Raw genomic sequence first — 24,033 nt, 5'->3', positions numbered from 1 at the left:
ATTGTAGCGATCTGTGTATTGTTTGCGTACTGTATTCCCTCTTGTTTCTGCTGTCTGTGCTGTTAATGCCGCTGTATTGTGTCCCTCTCCCCCCCGTCTGTATTCCCTGTAGTTGCGGGTTCGCTCTGTCTCTGTGGCTGTGCGAGCTATCCTGCACGCATGGTGCGCCCTGGTCCCTGTCATTGGCTGTTGGTTGTGTGTGCCCATTGGTCCTAGTGTACGGCTGGGGACCAATGGGATAGCTGTTCGCTCTGGCACCCGATTAGCATAAAGGAGCGAGGCTAGGTTATAAAACGGGGCGTTGCACACTCATTGTGGTCGGTCGAGAGCAAGTGGCTAGAGCAGTGGTATCTGTATGGTGCTGAAAGATCCTAAATAAAGCTTTGAAACTGGAAGCAGCGTGTTGTCTCCTTCTGTTCTGTCTACTGCGTGAAACGCTACAATATTATGTTATGCAGTCTAAGTATTCAAACAGTGCTAAAAAAAAAAATCAATACGGCCTTCTGTAATCTGGCTCAACAAAAGTCATTAAAGTTGAATCCTGTACTCTCCACAATTGAAACTGGTTGCATGCCATTTGCGATAATGAACCGTGTTATGTTTTCAGTCCGAATTGTATCACATTTCCTCACATTTCGCTTGCATGTCTGGGCCCCACCTCCTCCACCCTAGGGAGGTGAATATCCAATGACAATGATGCCACGTGACAAAGGTAGGAAGTAATAAAATAACAAATAAAAACTGATTAGCTGTCATTTGCAGTCAGACACTTCTTAATATTTGTCTTGCACATTTTTGACAAAGTTTAAACGATTAAGCAAAATTAAAAACGTTTGACACTTTACTAACGTTTAAACGTTCCAACTCTACACGATTTCCACCCCTAATGTGCACTATTACACCAGTCTGAGGAACTAGATCCCATTCCTTTCCAATATAAAACTGTGTCTGCCTGCCTACCACTGGTTCCATGTCCATTTATATATACAGTACACCCTCGCTATAACGAACCTTCGGCTATAACGAACCTGACCCCTGGACCCCAAATAAAAAAAACAACAAAAGATAATACAAACACATACTGTCAACACTGCGGTTTGTACGCACAGGATGCCACCTTTGCAGTGAAGGCAGCTCTTAATAAAAAGTGTGCACTGTGTAATGCCTCCCAAATGAAAATAATGTTATGTTGCAAACTATATTGCAAACTATAGTAATTGTTTGAAAAAAGCAGTAACGCAGGCATATCTCTGTCATGAATATAGGTTGTCAAAAAGCACTCTGTTTTTTGGCTTGTTCAGCAACCATGCGGCAAAACAAAACTGATTAAAGGAAAAACAACAACAACAAACCTTTCCTATCAAGCGTTTCATGACGGGTTGATTTGGAATGAAAGATCAGTTTGGGATTCTTGCATGTTAAGATTTGCTGCACTTTGAAACCCTTCGTGTCCGATTGATTCTGAATAAAACTTCATCTTCAATTCGGTATTTTTAACAAACCCCTCGATGTAATGAACGACAGGTTCGTTATAGCTAGGGTGTACTATATATAATGAATCAGTGATCCTGGCCTCTGATTGGTTAAAACCTTATCATAAGAGGAAAAATAGATTGAACTATTGCCCTAACATCCTTACACCACTGAGCAATAGTCTCCATCTGTCATGTGATTGGTTCACATCACTGTCAGTTCGACCCCCTTTCAAAGGAACACCTTTCTGCCCTGCACTCTTCACAAGAAAAAAATGGCTGAACACAGATTCTCTGAGTTAACAGAAATGTATTACAAAACATACTTCAAAATAAAGATGCTCCAAACAGTAAAATGGTAATTGAAACATCATTGTCACTGTTTACGAACTTTCTGAAATTCAAACAAATTCAACTTGACGAAAACAAATGACGGGTGGGATATAAACTGGATTATGCAGCAGTCAGCAAACCAGACGGAGACAGAGAAAAACTTTGCTAACTATACGGTATGAACTTCAAAAACATTTATTTATTTACTTATGCTGTATGGGCTATATTTAAACAAAATATATAAGTCAGTATTTATTTACGTGTGCTGTATCAGCTATATTTGAACAAATTATATAAAGTTGTATTTACTATCCAACCTTGCCTCACTTATTTTCTTGACTGATTCATATATTAAATATATACTGCAGACTCAGCCATAGTGGAACATTTATACATTTATCCACCTACTGTACCTCTAATATTTTCCTCACAATAAAATAAGTTTACAGTCTTTGGTTTTGCCAACATTTTATTATTATTTGTATTTATTTATTTATTTATTTATTTATTTGCTGCAGTTTACAACCCAATCATAGCGCCCTGCACTTTGGACACTCATTACTAGGTAACTTAGTTCCTCAGAGACCAGTTTCCCACAGTGATCCATAATGCCAGCTGGGAAGTGAAGTGATTTCAATGTATATAGAAAGAAGGAATTCATTTGGTTGGAAAATGTTCTTACCTGCAATCACAGACTCGTGCTTATAGAGTGGTGTCATGCTCCTTTACCACCATGCTAAACACACGGGCAGGTGCACTAGCATGAGCCATTGATGACATGGTACTACACTATAGTGACATACCAATAGTTTAACAGTGGTATGAACAAAGAGGCACCAGTCTTTCCTTGCAGTGTCATGGAACCAAGGGGGAAAGAGATGGTTTGCCTTGACGATGCATTCATTAGATACATAATGTCAGTGATTGTTCTAATTCTGAATTGTATAATCTGCTGTTCACATTGATTGTTGTTTTTAATTGGTGATGATGTAGTGATTTCAATCACCTATGTAATGTAAGTAGGGTTACACACTCGATACACGCTGAGGACGGGCAGTAGGACCGAAACATGTTCCTGTTTGTTTTAAATTAAATAAAAATAAAGACATTTTGAGTGCAGGCGTTTCGCTGTTTTGTTTCATTACAAAACCAGAAGTGGACATCAATTCAAAGATCTGCACCTGGCACATCCATTTACTATAGAAAATGTTTCTTTTCATTATAAAACCTCATACCTGGTTCTACACAACTACACAAGGGTAAATAAATCTCTGTTTGCATGCCTTCCTTTCAGAGGGTCTTGCACTTCATTGCACCTGTAGAGTACAGTTGTCCCCACCCTATCAGGACCTTCTATCCTGTCAGTAACCAATCCAGTACCAGCCCAAATGACTGACATGCTTGAAAAGGGAAGTAAAGCTGTAAAAAAGTTCCCAGAAGGCAAGGGAAGCAAACTGAGGACTTTATTTAATCGAGTGTAGTTCCAGACATCCTGTTTTAAAATGAAAATACAGGTTTGCTATAACATGTGTTTCAATCAAAACTGCACATTCGAGACCTATAGAGAAGTGCAGGAGAGTTAAGAGTCGTGTGTGTGTGTGTGTGTGTATATATATATATATATATATATATATATATAAGCTGTTTCATCTCATTCCACTGCCCAGCACTGCCCTGTCATGCTACAGTTCACTCAAACAGACAAACGCTGAGTTAAACCATTTACAGTACCATATAAAATATTAAAATACAATTTCATTTTTCTTTTGGAAATGACTACAAATGTGCAATTTTAATAACTTCTTTCTGATCCTTTTTTCTAATCCCCTAACTGCCAAGACCCATTAGTTAAGGTTTTTAATCTTTCAACAAAAGACAATTTGCAGTAAACAAATTGCAAACTCCCCCACCCCCCCACCCCCCACAAAAAAAAAATATGATTTTGAAGTTTTGTTAGAAAACCCTGTGTTTATTGGAACCCAGGGTCTGTTGAAGTGCACACGTTTTGAAAACACAAGCCTCAGTACAGGAACGACCCACTCTCTCTATATAAGAATAGCTTCAGGTAAATAGCAGAGGACTTAAACAGAAGAGCTTGATTAAGCTAGATACAATACATCAAGCAATGTCAGAACTGGATCTCCAGATTGAATAGGGGCAGCAGATGTCAAAGACAGAGTGTCTTTTATAACAGAAAAATCCATGACAATGATCAATCACCTGAATACATGGAAATCTCCCTTTTAAAATACAGTTTCTAATAATGCACAATGAGGGCTGAGTTCCCTCACATGTGTCACATGCCAGGTCTGATCTATGCATTTCATCACGGGGTCCTGAAGGACAGCCCATGGATGGGGTTTATCGAGGATTAATAGCCTCTGTTTTTGTGGGAATCTATCAATACCTGTCTCTAGTGCACCTCTGAGCAGGGTTAGAACAAGAGATGGGAGGATCAAAGTGACAAGATAGTGTTCCCCAGAGATCAGCTGCCATCTCATCTGCTGTCCTCTGGGATCTTGTTTGTGTGTTTGTTTTTTTACCAGTTGAAAAGCATGAGCGTTTCTAAAGGTATCCAATATATCCTTTTTTTAATTGTTGCTGTGCTTTTACTCTTAGCCCTAACTGCTAGACCACACTTCCTCCTGGCTCCAACCTCTAGAAATAACTGCTTTCTATAAATGGAATTAGAGCAGGAGAATAAACCCCAGTATTGTTTCTAAATTCACAATCACACCCCAGCAAGAGGACAGGAGCTCCTCAGAAACCCACGGGAGCCTCCTCCATGCTGTAATGAAAGCCCCCACCCCCCCCACCCCCCCGATGTGCAGATATTTCCAGTCTCCGTTCAGGTTTCTTGGCCGCTATTGAGAATGGGCCTGGTTTGGGATCGATGTCTTTCAAGAAAAAAGATAATGTGAACTTCTCAAGGCCACATTCAGTATACAGAATCTTATCAACAGCTTGATCTAGTGCTGCTGGCAGTACTTAATGTGACCTGGAATGCAGCAGGACAGTTAACTCTCAGGTGCCTGTGGGAGCCTGTCGGTAGGAACAGCGTGCAGAGAAGTTCCAGCAGGCATTCTTAGAACTCGCGATGGCGCGCACGGGCGTTCTAGAACTGAGCGGGTTAAGACACACCGCTGCCATTGATACCGCCTAACTAAAAGCTTGCTCACATCTTCAACATTATTATTGCATTTTTTTCTTTAAATACAGTACATTATAAAATACATTTTAAAAGTGTATTTTCTCATGACAAGCATTTCAAGAGCGTATTTATTGTAGGCTTTGGCTATCAGAACTGCCTGTCCTACAGATTTCAGTTCTTTGCTTTGGAATATCGATATTCCATAACAGTTGTTTATTACAAATTGGGGTTTATTTATGGCAGTTAATCTAAATACAGTCAGTGTTGTATGTATTTTAATGATTTTAAACAGCAGCAGTATTCAGATCCCCAATATGTGCATGTTCTTATTGTACCTGAATCTGCAGCCTCTTGCCAGTAGAGCCTCAGTATGTAGACCCAGGTTGATATATGTAGTGGCGATGGCGCTCAGCTGTGTTAATTGCTGTTCTTCTCATCATGATGAGCTGTGTTTGTTCTGTGTATCGGTGGTGTTATTCTGTCTGCTCACAGCTTGCACTGTCTTCCCTGGCACTTTGTGAATGAAATGCTTGATTCCGGAGATTGCATTGGCTGACAACGATAAATAAACAAATCAATACCGTCCCTAACCTAGACTGTTTTACAATTAAAGCAAAGCTACTGCTACGACTACTATTACTAGTTCTTCTTCTTCTTCCAAAGGCTTGATAGAACAAATAGGCCTTCAGCCAGTACTTACAGTACTTTAAAGCATTGTTAACATTTAACTGTTGTGTTTACAATGAAAATGGTAACCCGGTTTTGTCTGGACTTCAGTGCTGTAAGTGCACAATGAACCCACACCAAGCACAGTAAGCTGGCCCCTCCCGTTGGGAGGAGAAGCTCCTCAGCTGCCCCCAGTGTGATCTGGCTGACCCCCACATTCTCCATCGATCGTCACAGACCCCCAATGTGGAGGACAGTGTGTGGCGGATCAGCTTCCTTGGCCTGGCCCTGGTGAGATTTGTGAGTCCAATGGAGATGGATCACCACCTCTTCCATTGAGATTTTTCTTGATATGATGATCCATAGTGTCATGAATCTTTATCTCTTTTAATGTGACAGTGTTTAAAAGCTATGTCTGCTCTATATAAAAAGAGTTGCTGTGTTTGTTGTTTTGTAGTCATTAATTTTAGTGGGTCTGCTCATGATGCTATCGATTCGTGACCTCTCCCAGGGCTCTCGACTCAGTCTAGGTCACAGAGAAAACGGAGGCCACGATGGATATTATTCCCTCCTTCACACATGTTCTTACCATGTGGGGCGTGAGTTACACTGATACACACAACACTTATCATATGTGATTTGATGAGTCCCAGTTATGCTATCTTACCAAACACAGTGAACAAAAAAAGTCCAAATAAACAGGTTATAAAATACAAAATGTTTTGAGGCGATAAAACAAATAGTTTAGATGTAGTGTAATACACAGAGGACCCACATCTGCTCGGAGTGGGACAGGCAGAAGAGATCGTTTGGAATTATGTCTGTCCCACATCCATTTCAGTTTGTATATTGATGCCCCAAAAAATGTCAAATAAGTTACAGTAAGTTTCAGTTCTAGATACAGTATTAGTCAGTCCCATTCAAATCATAGGATACTGTGACCACTCAACTCTGCATACCCCACCTATATCTACATACAGTAGGTGGGGCTGGTAGAGTTGAAGGGTCATGTTGTCACATGATTTCAATGGCATTAGGAAGGCTATTCAGTCTCAGCCGTTCGGATTCTCCAGATGAGGTCAATGCAAGTTCAAAACCAGGTAAAGCCAGATATACAGAGAAACAATGTACATGTTAGTATATACTCAATAAAATGTAATTTGAAGCTGCTTTGTATGGAAGTGAGTATGACTAAATAATCTAGGCTGAATTTTTTAGTGCGTTTTTTTTTTTTTTTTTTACCTATACATTGACTTTGCTTTGTCTTTGTTTACCTTGATTGTATCTGTTTTGTACGCTGCTGTGTTTTATCAGACTCTCATTATGTACAGCAATACTACACCTTCTTGTGCTTGTGCAGGAGTACATTGCAATAAGATTTTATATGTGAATTGATGGATGAACAGACAGTCAGACAGACAGCTGTTCCTGGACTGTGGCTGAAGCGACAGATCTATCCATGGATGGGCAGTTGTGCTACCTGGCACGATGTGTGTGTGTGTGTGTGTGTGTGTGTTTGTATATCTATGTATAAGTCTCTCTCTCTGTCTCTTCTCTTTCGTTGTCTCTCTCTCACTGCCTCACTCAGCTCCAATGCCCTTCTCCTTTTTACATTTGCAGGCTGCGCCTTCCTCACATACTGCGCCAGAGAGTCGGCCCTGAAAGCTCAGAGCGCCCTGCACGAGCAGAAGACTTTGCCAGGGGTAGGTCACGCAAACCCTTTGCCTGTCTGTGGGAGCTGTGTGGGGCTGCAGTGCTGCTGGAACAAGCAGGAGCAGGAGCAGGGGCATGGCACTGCCCTTTAGAAAGGGTTACCATAGAAAATGGAGAGAACATTTTAATAAAGCACAGTGAAAGCATTGTAAAGAATAGCGAGGTGTGGTAAAGCATATTAATAAACATGGCAAGGCAGGGTAAATTATGGTAAATGCATAGTGTAACCATGGGAACAGCATTGTAAAACTGCAAAAATACAGTGGCAAGCTTCTGGAAGGGTGCACTAGTGCTTCTTGGTTCATATATACTTATACTGTATATGGTGAAGGCTGGCAGGGATAGTTTTCAGACTTGACAGAGAGTCCAGGACTTGTTAAACGTTTCTCACATGGGCCCACCAGATCCGAGGGACGTGAACGCTGACTGTAATATTTATGCTGTTCCAGTGTTGCTGCTGAATGCAATTCAGTGGTGGCTTTTTAAACGTTGCACTCTCTGATTTTAAAAGTTGTGTTTTAATGATGCCTCGGGGGACCGTTTGGCTTGTCGTCATGGAAACAGAAGGAGAAATCCCTGGGTTTGTGCTGAAGCCTTTGACAGTTGAAGGTTGATGATGACATCACGATTGTTTGTACCTTTGCAACGTTGTAAAGGTCAGCATCTCTAATGGCACGTGTGTGTGTGTGTGTGCGTGTGTGTGTGTGTGTGTGTGTGTGTGTGTGTATCTTTTGGCCTTTGTTAAAACAACATTATTAATCACAGTCAGATAAGCTAAACATTTTGGCTACTGCCTTTATTTGACGACTTGGGTTTATCTCAGGATTTATGATCAGGCGTTTGAAGTATGTCTTTTTTGTTATTAATGATTGAGATCATTTAGGGAAGCACACCCTCAGTTTTTCTTGTTTGCCCTTTAATCATCCATAACAAAGACATTGAAATGTTAGGGAAACAACCCTGTTGAAGGCATTGGCCAAAACATTTTCCTGCTTTATATTTACATTTTCATTTGAATATTTATTGAAATATGAATGTGTAATAAGCACAGGATAAGAATGGTATTTGACTTGCATTGAAGGCCCTTTTATATCCTGTTCTTACCTATTGTTACCGAGCAGTCCTCTAGTTTTCACACAACACTTCTCAAATGTTGCTATGAACTCCAAACACTTCTGCCTATCTGTTTTGGCAATAACCTGGAGAAGAACCCAGTGTTACTTTCTGCTGTATCCCATTACAAATGATTCTAACAGGGATCCAAAGCAGGGCTAGGAGTAATAATGACTGGGGCTTTAATAAGTTGCTATTAAGCAGATGATAAGTAAGAGAACCCTTTATTAGCCACTGGAGATGCTGGATACAGGTCAGTAATAAGTCCCTAGCACAGACTTGGCTGCAGCGTGGGATAGCACATGATCTCATTAAAGAAGGGGAGACAGTTAATGATGAGAATACTTTGCAATTTTTATATTGCCTTGCCTTTGTTAAATAACTCAGGTTTCTTAATAGAAAAAAATAATAAAGTGAACATCTTTGCAACTGATAATGCTGAGCTAGCAGCTGTGAAGGGGTACGTTGAGGATACAACAGCTATTCCATGAATGATGATGGCCAGCCTCATGAAGGAAATCATTTGCAGGATTTGATTAGAAAATAACAGTAAAAAAAACAAAAAAGGGGGGTTTGGTATCGTGGGTTATGCACCTACTGTATGTTGTTTCTTGCTGGTTTTAAAGAAAAACTAAATCTTTGACTATTTGACAGTCAGCCAATTATAATGTAAAGACAAATCAGTTTCCTGACACACGTTGCCATTGTCAGCGGTGTTTCTCTGGCAGAGGATTATGGGACGCAGCCCCCTGGCATGTTTGGGATTGTTGGCGAAGGCGCTTGGCAGTGTGGGAGGCTTTGATAAGCCGACTTTTCTGTTTGCTTGAGCTGATTCACACAGGAACTGTGTGCAGGCGTTTTCTTAGAGAGGAGGAGGAGGAGGGAGAGGAGGGGGCAGAGGGGAGAAGTTTCCCCTGTAGAAAATTGCTAATTGAAGTTTCACATTCTTCTTTTGTTTCCCTGTGCTTGATCTGCGTGTTGCTGTGCCTGTGAACAATCTGTCCTCTTATCTTCAAATGCAAACTGATGTTAACAGCAAATATAAACCCACAGGTGAGCCCAGCCAGCGTCCAGAGTCTTGAAGCATGTAGAGTGCAGTCCGTTGCCTCTTGTGGAGGAATGGTACAGTCTGGGGTATTGCCTTGTTCTCCTGATTTCTCTGCTGTTCCACTCAACCAGGCAGACAGGTCAGAAGTGAAGACTGCATTCGAGTCAGAATCCTTTCAAGAGAGAACAAGAGAAAGAAGAAAAGACACAAAGAACAACAGCATGACAGTACCTTTCAATACAATACAACACACTAGAGATTTATAAAGAGCCTCCCATGATTGCTCACTCTGCCTGCTGTTTTCCAAACCAAGTTCAGTGTAGGCCCCTAAAGGGGTCTGCTGTACACGGACCTTAAATTTCCATGTAAAAAGTACATAGAAGTACCATGGAAATGATCATTTAAACCAAATGGATTTCTGTAGAGAATCATATCTGTGTACACAGAGATCTATGAAAATGCTGTAATATGGAGGTTTTGTGGAACAATATTTAAGTAAAAAATAATAATTAAAAAAAAAAATATATATATATATATACACACAGTATATATAATATGTATATATATAAAATGTTAAAAGTTTAGCTATCCCTTTTCTGCCCTGTGCTGGCAGTCTGTGCATCCACAGTCACCGATTTGATGGAATTTGCTGAATCATGCAGTGCAGATGAGCAAGATATAAACTCATCTCCACGGATTTCCATGCAGTTATGTACCAGAACAGAATACAGAGTGTGTTGCATGTAGTCTTGTGGAATATTTGGACAGAGAAAAGTAAAAATCATAGAATTTAGCAGCGCCAGAGTACATCTTTTCTTTAGTCCTACTATTATTTCTTGTTTAACTACTTCAATATACATATCTAACCATTTATCTCTTCCATCCGGAGGAGTCCATGTGCTTGTACTATTAACCTTAATCCCATGCTCATAATTACCCTCTGAATCCGAGATATTTTCATTGAAAAAATATTCTGCTAATCTCATGCGTCTCTCCCACTCCTTTAATTCAGTGGCCAGTTTATCTTTATATCTTTTAGTCGGTATAAACTTAAGTCCTTTACTCAGTACCGCTTTTTGGGATGTGGTTAAAGTTTTACTTGATAAATTGAATACTATGTCTTCTGTCTTATCTTTTGTGTATTTGGTACCATGTCTATTTTTGGGTCTCCTATCTTTCTGTTTTGAATTCTCTGTCCTATTCATGTTTAACACTCTATTTTGCATTTTATGCAGATTTGAATGCATACAATATTGAGTTGTGTGATGTGTGATACAGTGGTAAAAGTGTGGAGTAGTGGTTAGAGCTCTGGACTCTTGACCGGAGGGTCATGGGTTCAATCCCAGCTGGGGGACACTGCTGCTGTACCCTTGAGCAAGGTACTTTACCTATATTGCTCCAGTAAAAACCCAACTGTATAAATGGGTAATTGTATGTAAAAATAATGTAATTGTATTTAAAAAAAATAAAAATAATGTGATATCTTGTAACAATTGTAAGTCGCCCTGGATAAGGGCGTCTGCTAAGAAATAAATAATAATAATAATAATAATCTTCCATCCAAGCTCTGCCTAAAGCAAATCAAGGGGGAATATAACTACACTATGCAGCATCATCGTTTATGAAAGCAATAACATGTTTACAAGTAGCCATTATTGTGAGTTAATGACCACCAGGATGTAATGAAACCTTCAGAGACTAGGCTGAGCACTCCCGATGGACCCAATAAATGTGTTGCCTATTCATGGAACAATGCTGGAATGAGATGTTAATCTGACTGCTTTCATACTGTGTGACATCACAATTGAAGTAAACAGGCTCTTTTTTACTGTAAGAACAGTGGATAAGGCTTGGTAGTGGCTGAGTTTGTTTTATATTTGCATTCAGTCGTGGCACTTAGCATGATAAGCCCTGTTTCCTTCACTGTTTGGGATTGTCGGAAGATAATGCACGGCTGGGAATCAGTGCGATTGACTGGTTCTGTCCCCTAGATTTATGCCACTCTTTTATATCATTCTGTTTGGATGACTAATAACTGAAGAACAGAAACAGCAGAACTTACTATTATATAATGGGGAGGGGGGGTGGGGTATTGTACAGTTCTATGACAAATGAATATACTTTGTCTTTGAGGCATCAAGCATTACAAATTTGATCTCTGAACCCTCAGACTTTATTGGCTGAGTTACAGAGATGAGTTTAACTGTGCAGTGGGGGTGCCTAATTAAGAATGCTGAGCTATCCAATGTACCCAGTCATCTTGACATGCTGTTACTGTTGCACAATAATTCAAATGTGGTTTTATCTGATTAGTCTCCTCTCTGATTCCTTGCCACAAGGCTCTTAGGATATACACACACAAACACACACACACACACACACATATGCGTGTGTTAGAGCACGTTATCTGTTACCCTGTTTATCATAATAAACTGACCTCTTTAAAACAACAGTAAGATCATCTGAACTTGCTTAGCTAGCCCCATATTTATCTACTCCTGATCATAGATTAAATATCTCAAAGACATTCTGCATGTTGATTAATCACATTTTATGGACATACAGCCTCAGAAAGTTGCTTGAAGAAGCACATCTCTGACTGAACTAAGACAAGCCAGGGCTGCAGTAGAATTGCATTGGTGATTATTAGGCACTGTACATAAGAACATAACAAAGTTTACAGACGAGAGGAGGCCATTCGGCCTATCTTGCTTGTTTGGTTGTTAGTAGTTGAATGCTTGAATCAGATCACTGTGTCGTCTTCTTTATATGACATGGAGCCCAATAAAAACAAACACGCCCTACCATCCCATCTCACATTAAAAAGTACAGAAAGAAAATGTCATTTATTGATGATTTGTGTCACTGTATAAATTATGCAGATATACCTATTTAGTTTGTATTTGATTTCTCCCAAAACCTACCTTTTTTTCTTTCTTTCTTTCTTTCTTTCTTTCTTTCTTTCTTTCTTTCTTTCTTTCATAATAATAATAATAATAATAATAATAATAATAATAATAATAATAATAATATAAAAGAAAGCAATATGGTTTGGCATAATTTACATAGTGAATTTTATATTTTCTTTCTGTATTTTATGACAAGTTACTTCTTTTACTATATTTACTATATTTTAATACTACTACTACAGTTCATTTTGACTCTCAATATATAAGATACATTTGACACAAAACTTTGGATAACATTTGAATTATGGCGTTATTCTTGAACCGTCTTTCTAAAGCACCAAGTGAATTAAATGTTCTTTAGCATCTACTTGAAGAACTGACACCTACAATGAAACCTATTGAAGTTATTGCTGTTGTTAGTTAGTTGTTGCTGTTGTAATATTATTACTATTTGTATAATGTATTATTACTATTAGAGTGGATGAGCCTGTGTAAATGATGAAGCAGCAATAAAGAGAGCTGAGATGCCTCTGGCCCTGGTGATAGTTTCACAGCAGCTGACAGATTTCTAGGAATTCTCTGTAATGAGGACGGGGTCCTGCGCCAGCTTCCTTTAATAGGCTTCGAAATTCTCCCACCCCTTGAATCTGTGTATGACAGGTAGCTGAGATAACAGAGCACGGGAGTGCTTTTTAATAATTTATAGACGAGCCCAGATTGGACAGTAATTGTATTACAGGTCACTTCTCAATAGCAATTTGGGAGAGTAGTGGTGATGTGTTCTCCGAGGCAATCGATAAGCGCTGTCCAGGGTGCTGATTTCTGAGCTGCAGCTGCAAGATCTGACTGGTTACTGTTACACTACACTACAAGTGCTTACTTTTAATATTCTAGCCTTCGGGTATTAATGTGATCCCTTTAAGCAACAGGCGTCCAAGTGGCAATCGGGTGCAGTGGTTAGAGCTGAGGAATGGGTGCAGGGAAGCAGTGTGGTCTCGTGGTTAGAGCTGAGGAATGGGTGCAGAGGGAAGCAGTGTGGTCTTGTGGTTAGAGCTGAGGAATGGGTGCAGAGGGAAGCAGTGTGGTCTTGTGGTTAGAGCTGAGGAATGGGTGCAGAGGGAAGCAGTGTGGTCTTGTGGTTAGAGCTGAGGAATGGGTGCAGGGAAGCAGTGTGGTCTCGTGGTTAGAGCTGAGGAATGGGTGCAGGGAAGCAGTGTGGTCTTGTGGTTAGAGCTGAGGAATGGGTGCAGGGAAGCAGTGTGGTCTCGTGGTTAGAGCTGAGGAATGGGTGCAGGGAAGCAGTGTGGTCTCGTGGTTAGAGCTGAGGAATGGGTGCAGGGAAGCAGTGTGGTCTCGTGGTTAGAGCTGAGGAATGGGTGCAGGGAAGCAGTGTGGTCTCGTGGTTAGAGCTGAGGAATGGGTGCAGGGAAGCAGTGTGGTCTCGTGGTTAGAGCTGAGGAATGGGTGCAGAGGGAAGCAGTGTGGTCTTGTGGTTAGAGCTGAGGAAAGGGTGCAGGGAAGCAGTGTGGTCTCGTGGTTAGAGCTGAGGAATGGGTGCAGAGGGAAGCAGTGTGGTCTTGTGGTTAGAGCTGAGGAATGGGTGCAGAGGGAAGCAGTGTGGTCTCGTGGTTAGAGCTGAGGAATGGGTGCAGGGAAGCAGTGTGGTCTCGTGGTTAGAGCTGAGGAATGGGTGCAGAGGGAAGCAGTGTGGTCTTGTGGTTAGAGCTGAGGAATGGGTGCAGAGGGAAGCAGTGTGGTCTCGTGGTTAGAGCTGAGGAATGGGTGCAGGGAAGCAGTGTGGTCTCGTGGTTAGAGCTGAGGAATGGGTGCAGAGGGAAGCAGTGTGGTCTCGTGGTTAGAGCTGAGGAATGGGTGCAGGGAAGCAGTGTGGTCTCGTGGTTAGAGCTGAGGAATGGGTGCAGAGGGAAGCAGTGTGGTCTCGTGGTTAGAGCTGAGGAATGGGTGCAGAGGGAAGCAGTGTGGTCTCGTGGTCAGAGCTGAGGAATGGGTGCAGAGGGAAGCAGTGTGGTCTTGTGGTTAGAGCTGAGGAATGGTTGCAGGGAAGCAGTGTGGTCTCGTGGTTAGAGCTGAGGAATGGGTGCAGAGGGAAGCAGTGTGGTCTCGTGGTTAGAGCTGAGGAATGGGTGCAGGGAAGCAGTGTGGTCTCGTGGTTAGAGCTGAGGAATGGGTGCAGGAGAAGAGAGTTAAACATTAAGAAGGAATCAATTGCCAGTTATCAACTAATTGGAAGATTTGCTATAAAGGACTGCCTCCAGGCACAGTGCTAATGCAGCATGGTCTCAGGCCATTCCTCACTTACAACTTAAATAAACCAGTATATTTTTTGAAATCTGGAAATAGCTGTGCGGCCTGCTATTAGAGCATGATGCCAAAAGAGTTTTAATGGGATGCCTGACTCGGCAGAATCTGAAAGGAAACACTCCTCCGAGCCTCGCTCATCACATGAGTGCTTCAGAGACACAGAGACATTTATTTTAGCTCGAGGTATTTATAAAGTGAAGCCCAGAGGAGCGGACACATTGCTCGTAGCGGGTGCAGGTTATCCCTGAACTAAATACAGCACTGTGCACTTACACCAGACCTAATTACTAGCATCGATTAAAAATGACAGACAGACAGACAAACAGACAATGAATTATTCTCTGATGGAATTCCTAGAAGACAGGCAGTCAAGTTGTTTAAACAGAGCTTATGAATAGCCCAGTGATTGAGGGCAGGTAATGTCTGTGTAATTGGTGCAATCCGGTGTCATCCCCTGAGGAGATCCTAGTGTGAGAGAGTGTGCCATGCTTCCACCTACCCCCCTCCTCCAGCTCTCCCATTCATCTCCACACAGACTGGTATTAATCCACACGTGACCAGCGCTGTCATCCAGGGACACAAGCCATTCACACTGGTAACACACTTCATATCCATTGCCTAACAAAAAAACAGAAAATATATATGTTCCGCCTAACATTAATCAGACGCTATCAAATGTAGCAATGATAGATAAAACAGTACAACTGCTGTGTAGGGGAACTTCAAAGCTACAAACAAGCTGGAAAGAAACAGACAGAGTGGGGGAGAGATCGAGGGAGAGCTGGGGAGGAGAGGTGAGAAGTCAGGGAGGATAGCTCCTGGTGCAAGCAGAGGGGTTTGGGAACACACAGGATTTAATTCAAATGCAGCCCTGGCATGTGAGCGACAGGGACCAAGCTGGAAAGAAACAGACAGAGTGGAGGAGAGATCGAGGGAGAGCTGGGGGGGAGAGATCGAGGGAGAGCTGGGGAGGAGAGGTGAGAAGTCAGGGAGGATAGCTCCTGGTGCAAGCAGAGGGGTTTGGTACGGTAGCCCTGAAGTGCAAAACACAAATACAAATTGAAAAACACAAATACGAATCGATATACAAATGAAAATTGAAAAACACAAATGTAAATTAAACAGAAATAAAAAAACAGAAATACAGAAAAACAGAAATTTACAGAGTCCAGGAGGGAACATGGGAGAGAAAAAAGTATATGTCTTGTGTGCACGGCTTACTGTCTCGTGTGCATGATTACAAAAAGGATATTGCTGCTCTAGAAAGAGTGCAAAGAAGAGCAACCAGAATTATCCCGGGTTTAAAAGGCATGTCGTATGCAGACAGGCTAAAATAATTGAATCTATTTAGTCTTGAACAAAGAAGACTACACGGCGATCTGATTCAAACATTCAAAATCCTAAAAGGTATAGACAATGTCAACCCAGGGGACTTTTTTGACCTGAAAAAAGAAACAAGGACCAGGGGTCATAAATGGAGATTAGATAAAGGGGCATTCAGAACAGAAAATAGGAGGCACTTTTTTACACAGAGAATTGTGAGGGTCTGGAACCAACTCCCCAATAATGTTGCTGAAGCTGACACCCTGGAATCCTTCAAGAAACTGCTTGATGAGATTCTGGGATCAATAAGCTACTAACAACCAAACGAGCAAGATGGGCTGAATGGCCTCCTCTCGTTTGTAAACTTTCTTATGTTCTTAATTCGTATTTCTGTTTTTATATTTGTATTTGTTTTTTAATTTGCATTTGTTTTTCAATTTGTATTTCTGTTTTTCAATTTGTGTTTGTGTTTTTTTATTTGTATTTGTATCAGGGCGTGTGATTGCCCACAGGAGTGTTGAGCATAATGTGGGCCTGGCGCCCACATTAGTGTGTCCAAGGAGTGTGTGTGTGTGTGTGTGTGTGTGTGTGTGTGTGTGCAGGGAGGGAGGCTTTTCTGTAGTGATCAACTGGCTTCAGATAATTACTCATATTCTGAGAGGAGCCAGATCTACTGCCAGTCATTTAATACAGAGGTTTAAAGAAGTGGTCTAAAAAAACAAACAAATTCCTAGACCTTACCTATCATTCATTTCCATTCACTGTTTTGGTCTCAAGTGTACATTTTAGAAAGAAGCATGCAATAGCAAGAATATGTTTTAATTTAAATGAGGTACGGAGATGCTCTTTCTTAGTTTCATACAAGTGTAGTAAATGTGCTTCTTTCAAAACGGCATGTTTCAGACCTACAGTGTATAGAAATGGAATTACATGATGGGTAAGATTTGCAGAATCATTTTGTTTTCTACAACCAGTTTAATGATTAAATGATTACAGTAATTATGGTAAAAGCATGGTGGCAATGAGCGTCCCCTTTCTTCTGTTCTGAACTGAGCAGCCACCTGTTCTTACCAGCCAGTAAATCCCATAGGGGGGTGCTTCATGTTTCCTGTTGCAGTGAATGAGAGAGGCACCTTTTGAATAAGCTTTTGGTGACTGGCAGTTCATTCAGGATCCGCTGTAATAATGCTCAATGATTAGTCAGTAATAATACGTAACACAGCAGATGGCATGGAGTTAGAGGTGTCAAACACAAATCCAGACCGAAGCGTGCCGTTAAGAGCAATGTCCTTTTATGATGTTTGCAATCACTCCTCCAGTATTGAGTTGTCTTTTTTTCTCTTTAACCGTCTTTACCTGGCTTTGAACCTCTCTTTGAGCTTGTCTGAAGAATCCTAACTGCCTAGAATTGAACAGACTTCCTTATTCCATTCAAACCATGTGACAGTGTGACTTTTCAACTCTGCTAGCCCAGCATACTGTGCATATAGACAGAGTGAGTAGGTGGGACCAGCCAAGTTAAAAGGACATTTTATCACATGCTTTGAATGCAGTTCTTCTCAGTCCTGTCCCACTAAAAGGAGGTGAAGTTGTGTGGGGTCACACGGAGTGTATTAGTGGGGGTCTAGTCTAGTGTTTAAATGGCTCCTCCAGTCTATTGCAGCCGGTTATTGGAGCAGCGCTTGAGAGCCTTCAGGGTAACCGATGAAGCCTTTGAAACTGCAGCCCACAAATGAGCAACCTGCCTAATCGCTGCTTTCTCACTGTTAATGGTCCTGCAATTATGGCACATTGCATTGATTTTTGTTCTTTCTTAGAAAGTGAATAACAATATTAATCTTGACTAAACCCATACAGTAGGTGTGATGGTTCTCAGACCCCTCAGCACTGAACTCAGCACTGAATTAGCTGATTCTCAAAAATAAAAATAAACCAGGTAGCTCCCCATTACATGTACTTGTTGAAAAACACGTATTTATGTTATTTATTTCAATTCTGCTTTGGTTTCCTTTGCATCTTTTCAGTACAGACATTTAAACATTCTGTTGTACAGTATAAACACATTCAAACATGGTCTTTTGTACCACAGAATTCATTTCAAGCAGTTTCTGTTTGAATGTTCATATACCGGTATTTCTTTCCCAGCACTACATATCCACAGGGCTAAATTATCTGCACTGTGTTAGAATGTCTTCTGCTTTGTGGTTTTTTTTATATAACCAGCACTGGATTTTCTGTATCTCATTAGCCGGCTGTAAGACGGAAACTCCTCTGACAGTCTTGTACTACAGTGCAATTATATTGAATGTGTTGTACTGTGTGTTTTCCTGAGACTCCAGCACTGACTGGCGGGCTCACAGTGCTTCTTGAAACAGAGGAGAGCTGAAGAGACCGTTCATTTTACATACCCTAAATACAGCGGGGTGCACATGCTGAAATTACAGCCACGGACCCCTAGTGGTAAGACTATGGGAGTCTTTTCAGAAGCAGACCTAGGTATCGAAAAAAAGTCCACTTTTGCTGTAATTGTTAGTAATTCCTAGCTAATAAGCAGAAAGCCTGGCGAATAATGGTCTCAGCAGAAACAACAGAGAACGACAGAGAACACACAGGATTTTTGCAGCCCTGGCATGTGAGCGACAGGGACCAAGCTGGAAAGAAACAGACAGAGTGGAGGAGAGGTGAGAAGTCAGGGAGGATAGCTCCTCGTGCAAGCAGAGGGGTTTGGTACGGTAGCCCTGAAGTGCAAAACACAAATAGGATTGGAAAATTAAACTGTTAAGAAATGATCAGTATGAGGTTAATTTAATAAATATTTCTTGGGTAGATTGTATTTACTTATTATTAAGTGCATGACAGGTAAGATTAGTGGAGTTATGTCATTAGCTAGAACTACTTTAATGTGATGTGCTGGGTGTGTGTGTACTCCTACGTCTAAAAAAAATGGTTTTAATATCATAAAAACATGAAGCTGCTGTATTTTTTAATTGATATCCCTCCTCATAAATATGCCATTGTTAGAGTGCAGTTCTGCTACTGCAAAGGAAAGGCACATAAACTGAGGATCTATACTGGCTGTACAGAGCTCGGCTGATTCGGGAAGGGGTGGGGGGCATTAGCTAGCCTTTTATTATTATTATTATTATTATTATTATTATTATTATTATTATTATTATTATTATTATTATTATTATTATTTATTTCTTAGCAGACGCCCTTATCCAGGGCGACTTACAATCGCAAGCAAATACATTTCAAGTGTTACAATACAAGTAATACAATCAGAGCAAGAAATACAATAATTTTTGTTCAAGTGTGACAAACCACAATTCAATAATACAGCAGATAATAGTGATAGTTACATCAGGATATGATTAAGTACAAAATACTACAGGTTAAACACTTGGCAGATTACAATATTATGAAGTACAGGATTAAATGCAGTAAAATAGGGGGCAGATAAGAGCAAAATAAAGCACATTTAAATGAAGGGTGATAGTGTCCCAGGATACAACAGAGGAGTTCTACAGGTGCTGTTTGAAGAGGTGAGTCTTAGGGAGGCACCGGAATGTGGTCAGGGACTGGGCAGTCCTGACATCTGTAGGAAGGTCGTTCCACCACTGTGGAGCAAGGGTGGAGAAGGAGCGGGCTCTGGAGGCAGGGGAGCTTAGCGGAGGTAGAGCCAGTCTTCTAGTGCAGGCGGAGCGGAGAGGTCGAGTGGGGGTGTAGGGAGAGATAAGGGTCTGGAGGTAGCTGGGTGCAGTCTGGTTTTTGTATTGGCTTCCCAGCTGGTGTTCTGCAGTGGCATAAAAAGAATTTAAAAAAAATGAAAAACTAAAATTGGCCATAAATGTTAAATTTTAATAACGATGATGCACACTGTGCATGTGGCAGGTGTGATTAATCGCTGCCAGGGATTTAATCCATGCCGTCGCCTTCAGAGAAATGTTTGCGATCACGTTTTTTTCTATTATTTGTATTATTATTATTATTATTATTATTATTTTGCAAGCATGCATATTTTAATTTGGTGTGCAATCTGCCTCATGTACTGTTTGTGCCTGGCAGGCTCCCCATACATCAGGTGCGTCTAATGAAATGATTACCCCAACAGAAATCTATCACATTAATTTGAAAGCAGGATTTTGTAGGACTTTCACAGTGAGTCATTTTTATCCGGGCTTGATGTAGATGCTCCGCATGCTGGAGACTAATGGGTAAAGATTAAGTGATGTGAACCAAATGTATCCTCTAAAGGGAAAAAAAAAGTTTCCTGCTTTCATATGAAAAGGCATCTTCAGAGAGGAATGCTGCTCGGAGGAAGCTTTAAGTGGAAACGCGAGGGGGAGAGAGAGCCAGTAGCGTACAGGTTTATTGGGCCAATTTTTCACCAGTTGCACCCCAAGGATGTTTTTACATTAGCCAATCGCTCTGTTGTATGAGGACTATGAAAATAATAGCCCAGTAGCCTGATAGCTCACTATAATATCAACCTGAACTTGGAATTCTCAATCATAAACTCCAGGCATAATAACTACGAGAAGTCATGAGGAGAAATGGTTTGCCATTAGCCAAACTTTTGACTGAGTGTTGAAACTAAAGGACGACACTACCAAAGGAAGAAGAAACCGGTATCTTTCACTGTATTGCATGCAAAAGGGTTTCGGTTTAAAACAAACGGCCACAGCAACCATAGCGCAGGGACCGAAAAGCTCTAGTGAAATAAGGAATCAGACTTGGAAAGATTCATTACGTTTCGATGAAACCACGGAGAGGTGATGCTAGGGAAATGTTGTTATGCCATTATACATTTAACATTAATCTAACAGCAAACCCAGGGAGGGGGTTCTTGGATTTTGAGATAACACCGGGGTGGGATTTAAAACCAGCAAACCACATGCTTGTGTCGATAGTTAATTTAGTAAGAAAACAGTATTCTCCCCTGACTTCTGCAATTACTGTAGAGCTACTTCAGAGTAGAACTCTGTTGCTCGTAAATGGTGCTAATGACAGTTTGGAGTGAATGGCTTTGAGAATGTAGCACGCCAGTGAGTAAACGACTCCGTTGTCTACAAACGGTGCTGATCATGTTTTGTTCTTTTGCGGCAGGGCTCCGCTCTCTTTGTACTTGAAGAATTTCAGTATTACTTCCAGCAATGCATCACATGAAAGCTATTTAAATGAAGTAAAGCGTCCTGGAAGAAAATGGTAATGTGCAGCTTTTGACAATTTTATGTTTTTTTAGATAAATAATTGAAAAATCTTAATCTGTTCTGGTTGATGAAAGAATGTTAAGTAGGCTGCTTTCCCTAGTCTTTTCAAAACAAAATACCGGTCGCCGGCCCCACACACTAATACATAAAGGAAAGATGACCAGATCACAAGCCAATTATAATGAATTGACAAGTGAAATAACAATGAGACGATACATTATAAATATATAAAAACAGGGAGAGATGGTGCTTCTGTACTCTGTGTTGACTGTATTCATTTATTAAAAAGACAATTTAATATTGGGATTCTAGGCTTAAACCTCCAGTGGGAATGAACTGGTCTCAAACAGACATCAATAAAATATATTTAGTGGACAGTTCAATTCAATTGTGAGATATAGCGTGTTTGACATAACTATTGTTTTGGAAAGTGGTGGTGCTTGTGTGTGTGTGTGTGTTTGGTGTTTTACCCTTCTCTTACATTCTCAGTGGGTCTAGGTTACGTTGCTACAGCATTGAGTTGTCTTAGCTGTCTTTTCATTGATCTGGCTAAACAACAAGCCTCTGTTGCAATACTGTAATGCAGCCGCTGAGCTCAGGGTCACTCGGAATGATTGCAAGCATCACACAAAGGAAGGGTTGAAAAAAGATGATTGAAATCAGGGGTGTCCAATCACGGTCCTGAAAGGTTTAACAGGTACAATGAGATCATGAACTACTTCAGGGTCTGGATGAAGGTTTAATGGGTTCAATTAAACAATGCAGAACAGGGCTGGAACAAAGACCACGACTGGAAAGGCCCACCGTGGCCACCCCTGATTTAAATGGCTTGTGACGTTACATCATATCCCTTTTATAAAAAAAATAAAAATAAAAATAATAATAATTACAATAAAATGCCTAATATGGAGTATATCTCAGTACCAATATGCGTACAAGCATGTACATTGTTAAAATGAAGAACATAAGGAGGGCTGCATTTGCAAGTACTGTATATTAAAAGCATCTCAGTGTAAAACCACGTCCTGCTGCCTGGTTGTTAATATTGGCAAATTGATTCTGCTTTGCAATATTCTGCTGTCCAATCTGATTCTCCTTTTCCAGTTACAGCTACCTGATTTGAAGTGTCTTTTTATTAGCAGGTTTTCATTGGATTTCTCTCTCTCTCTCTCTCTCTCTCTCTCTCTCTCTCTCTCTCTCTCTCTCTCTCTCTCTCTCTCTCTCGCTATGTATCTAGCTGTCAATCTATACATCCCTTGGAGGGCTGTCTAATTAACATGGTTTTTCTGTCTCATCTGAATTGGGTTTCTCGTAACCAGCGTGCATCCACTGATAGATCTCTGAGACATTATTAGCTTCATCATTACCAAAATAAAAATGAGAAAAAAATACTTTAGAGCAATCTGAAATAAGCCTGACGATGACCATTTCAGATGGTTGCCCTCTTACAAGCCTGCCTAAATATTGTGAACACAGCTGAAGACATTGTCTATTTTAATGATCTTGCAGAGCCCTAGGTGCTATCTCTATGTACACGTGCTGTGATGTCTAATTTGGCAGCTGTTTGACTGTATCACGATTCAGTGACTTTTCTTATATGAAAGTGTGAAAAAGTGTGTAATAAAGTACAGTAATTCTTGTACCACCCCGGAGCATCCCCAACAGTTTTGTATTTCAGGGAGGCCCTCTTAATACCACCGCCATTCCCATCTGTGGAATCAGTCAGTGGAATCATACTCGGAAGCAAAGAGAACGTGAGCTTATCTTCAAACGTGGAACTTTGGAGCCTCTTGGAATGAACATTCTATTCTGACATCATCCTCAGAATTTTTGAAAATCAATAAGTTTACGGTACTTTGTTTAGTTTTCTTTCTACACGCTGAAGAAGGGCTTTTTACCGAAATGTCCTAGAGTAGAAATGGGGAACATTAATCTGGTGACATCATTCACCTTTTAAAACCGTGATTCTCTGTGTTATTTACAGCCTAAAAAATGATGTTGTTTTTAAAGGAACTAGTACTTTTAACCCAGTACAATTTCAAACAGTATTTCTGCACTAGACACACAATATGAATTGGTTATCATTAGTAATGTAAACTTCCTTTAGTTTCTGTGATTCGATTTGGAAGTCCTTATTTTTGACAATGCTAAAAGGGGTTAACGCTCAGAGGATGCATGGTATTTATTCAGTGTCAGGATCACTATTACTTGTTTTAAGTATGGGGGATGTTAGTGATTCTTGATTATTGGCCGCTGGTCCCGCCTCTTAAGGGAAGAAGGAAGCCACTGCCAAGGCAATGCCAGGTCTACAGCGAGGACCATGACAAAGCCACGCACTCCCCCTCCCCCCTCTCAAGGAGACTGCCTGCAATAAAGTGGAGGATAGGGTTGCAACTGGGATTGAATCGGTAACAGCCAGGTGAGTTTACCTGAGGTTTAAGTAGCACAGGGGGGGAGTGATTTGAAGGAGGGAGCAAGCATCTCATAATCCCTCCACTGAATCTCAGCCTAAGCTTCTAATTATCGCTACAGTGTATCCACTGCAGCCTCTTTAAATATGCACGTTTCTTCTGCATGGTGTTTCTTACTGCTGTTTCTCTTACACCCACTAGGGGCAGAGCATTGCGGGCCAAGTTAATGGCTATGCTTAGAGAAGCCATGTTTAGGATCCCTTTAAGCTGTTAAATACTCACCGGGGTGCGAGGACTGAAACAGAAAATAATATACAAAGTGGTTTATCTTTTCTTTTTTTTTTTTGCTCTAATGAGTA

At 40.8% G+C, this 24,033-nt stretch overlaps 1 protein-coding gene across 16 annotated transcripts in view; it reads left to right on the top strand.

Moving 5' to 3' along the window:
* Positions 1 to 24,033, top strand: part of celf4 (CUGBP, Elav-like family member 4) — a 224,303-nt gene that overhangs the window by 21,211 nt on the left and 179,059 nt on the right. For all 16 annotated transcript variants that reach the window (XM_058986022.1, XM_058986021.1, XM_058986035.1 and 13 more), the window contains exon 2: positions 7,243 to 7,325. In XM_058986022.1, the coding sequence (XP_058842005.1) occupies positions 7,243 to 7,325 (83 nt within the window). The remainder of the gene's footprint in view (positions 1 to 7,242; positions 7,326 to 24,033) is intronic.

Source organism: Acipenser ruthenus, chromosome 2 (assembly GCF_902713425.1).
Source record: "Acipenser ruthenus chromosome 2, fAciRut3.2 maternal haplotype, whole genome shotgun sequence".
Classification (NCBI taxonomy): domain Eukaryota; kingdom Metazoa; phylum Chordata; class Actinopteri; order Acipenseriformes; family Acipenseridae; genus Acipenser; species Acipenser ruthenus.
Note: the sequence above shows the minus strand (reverse complement) of the source record. Positions and strands in the feature narration are given on the sequence as shown.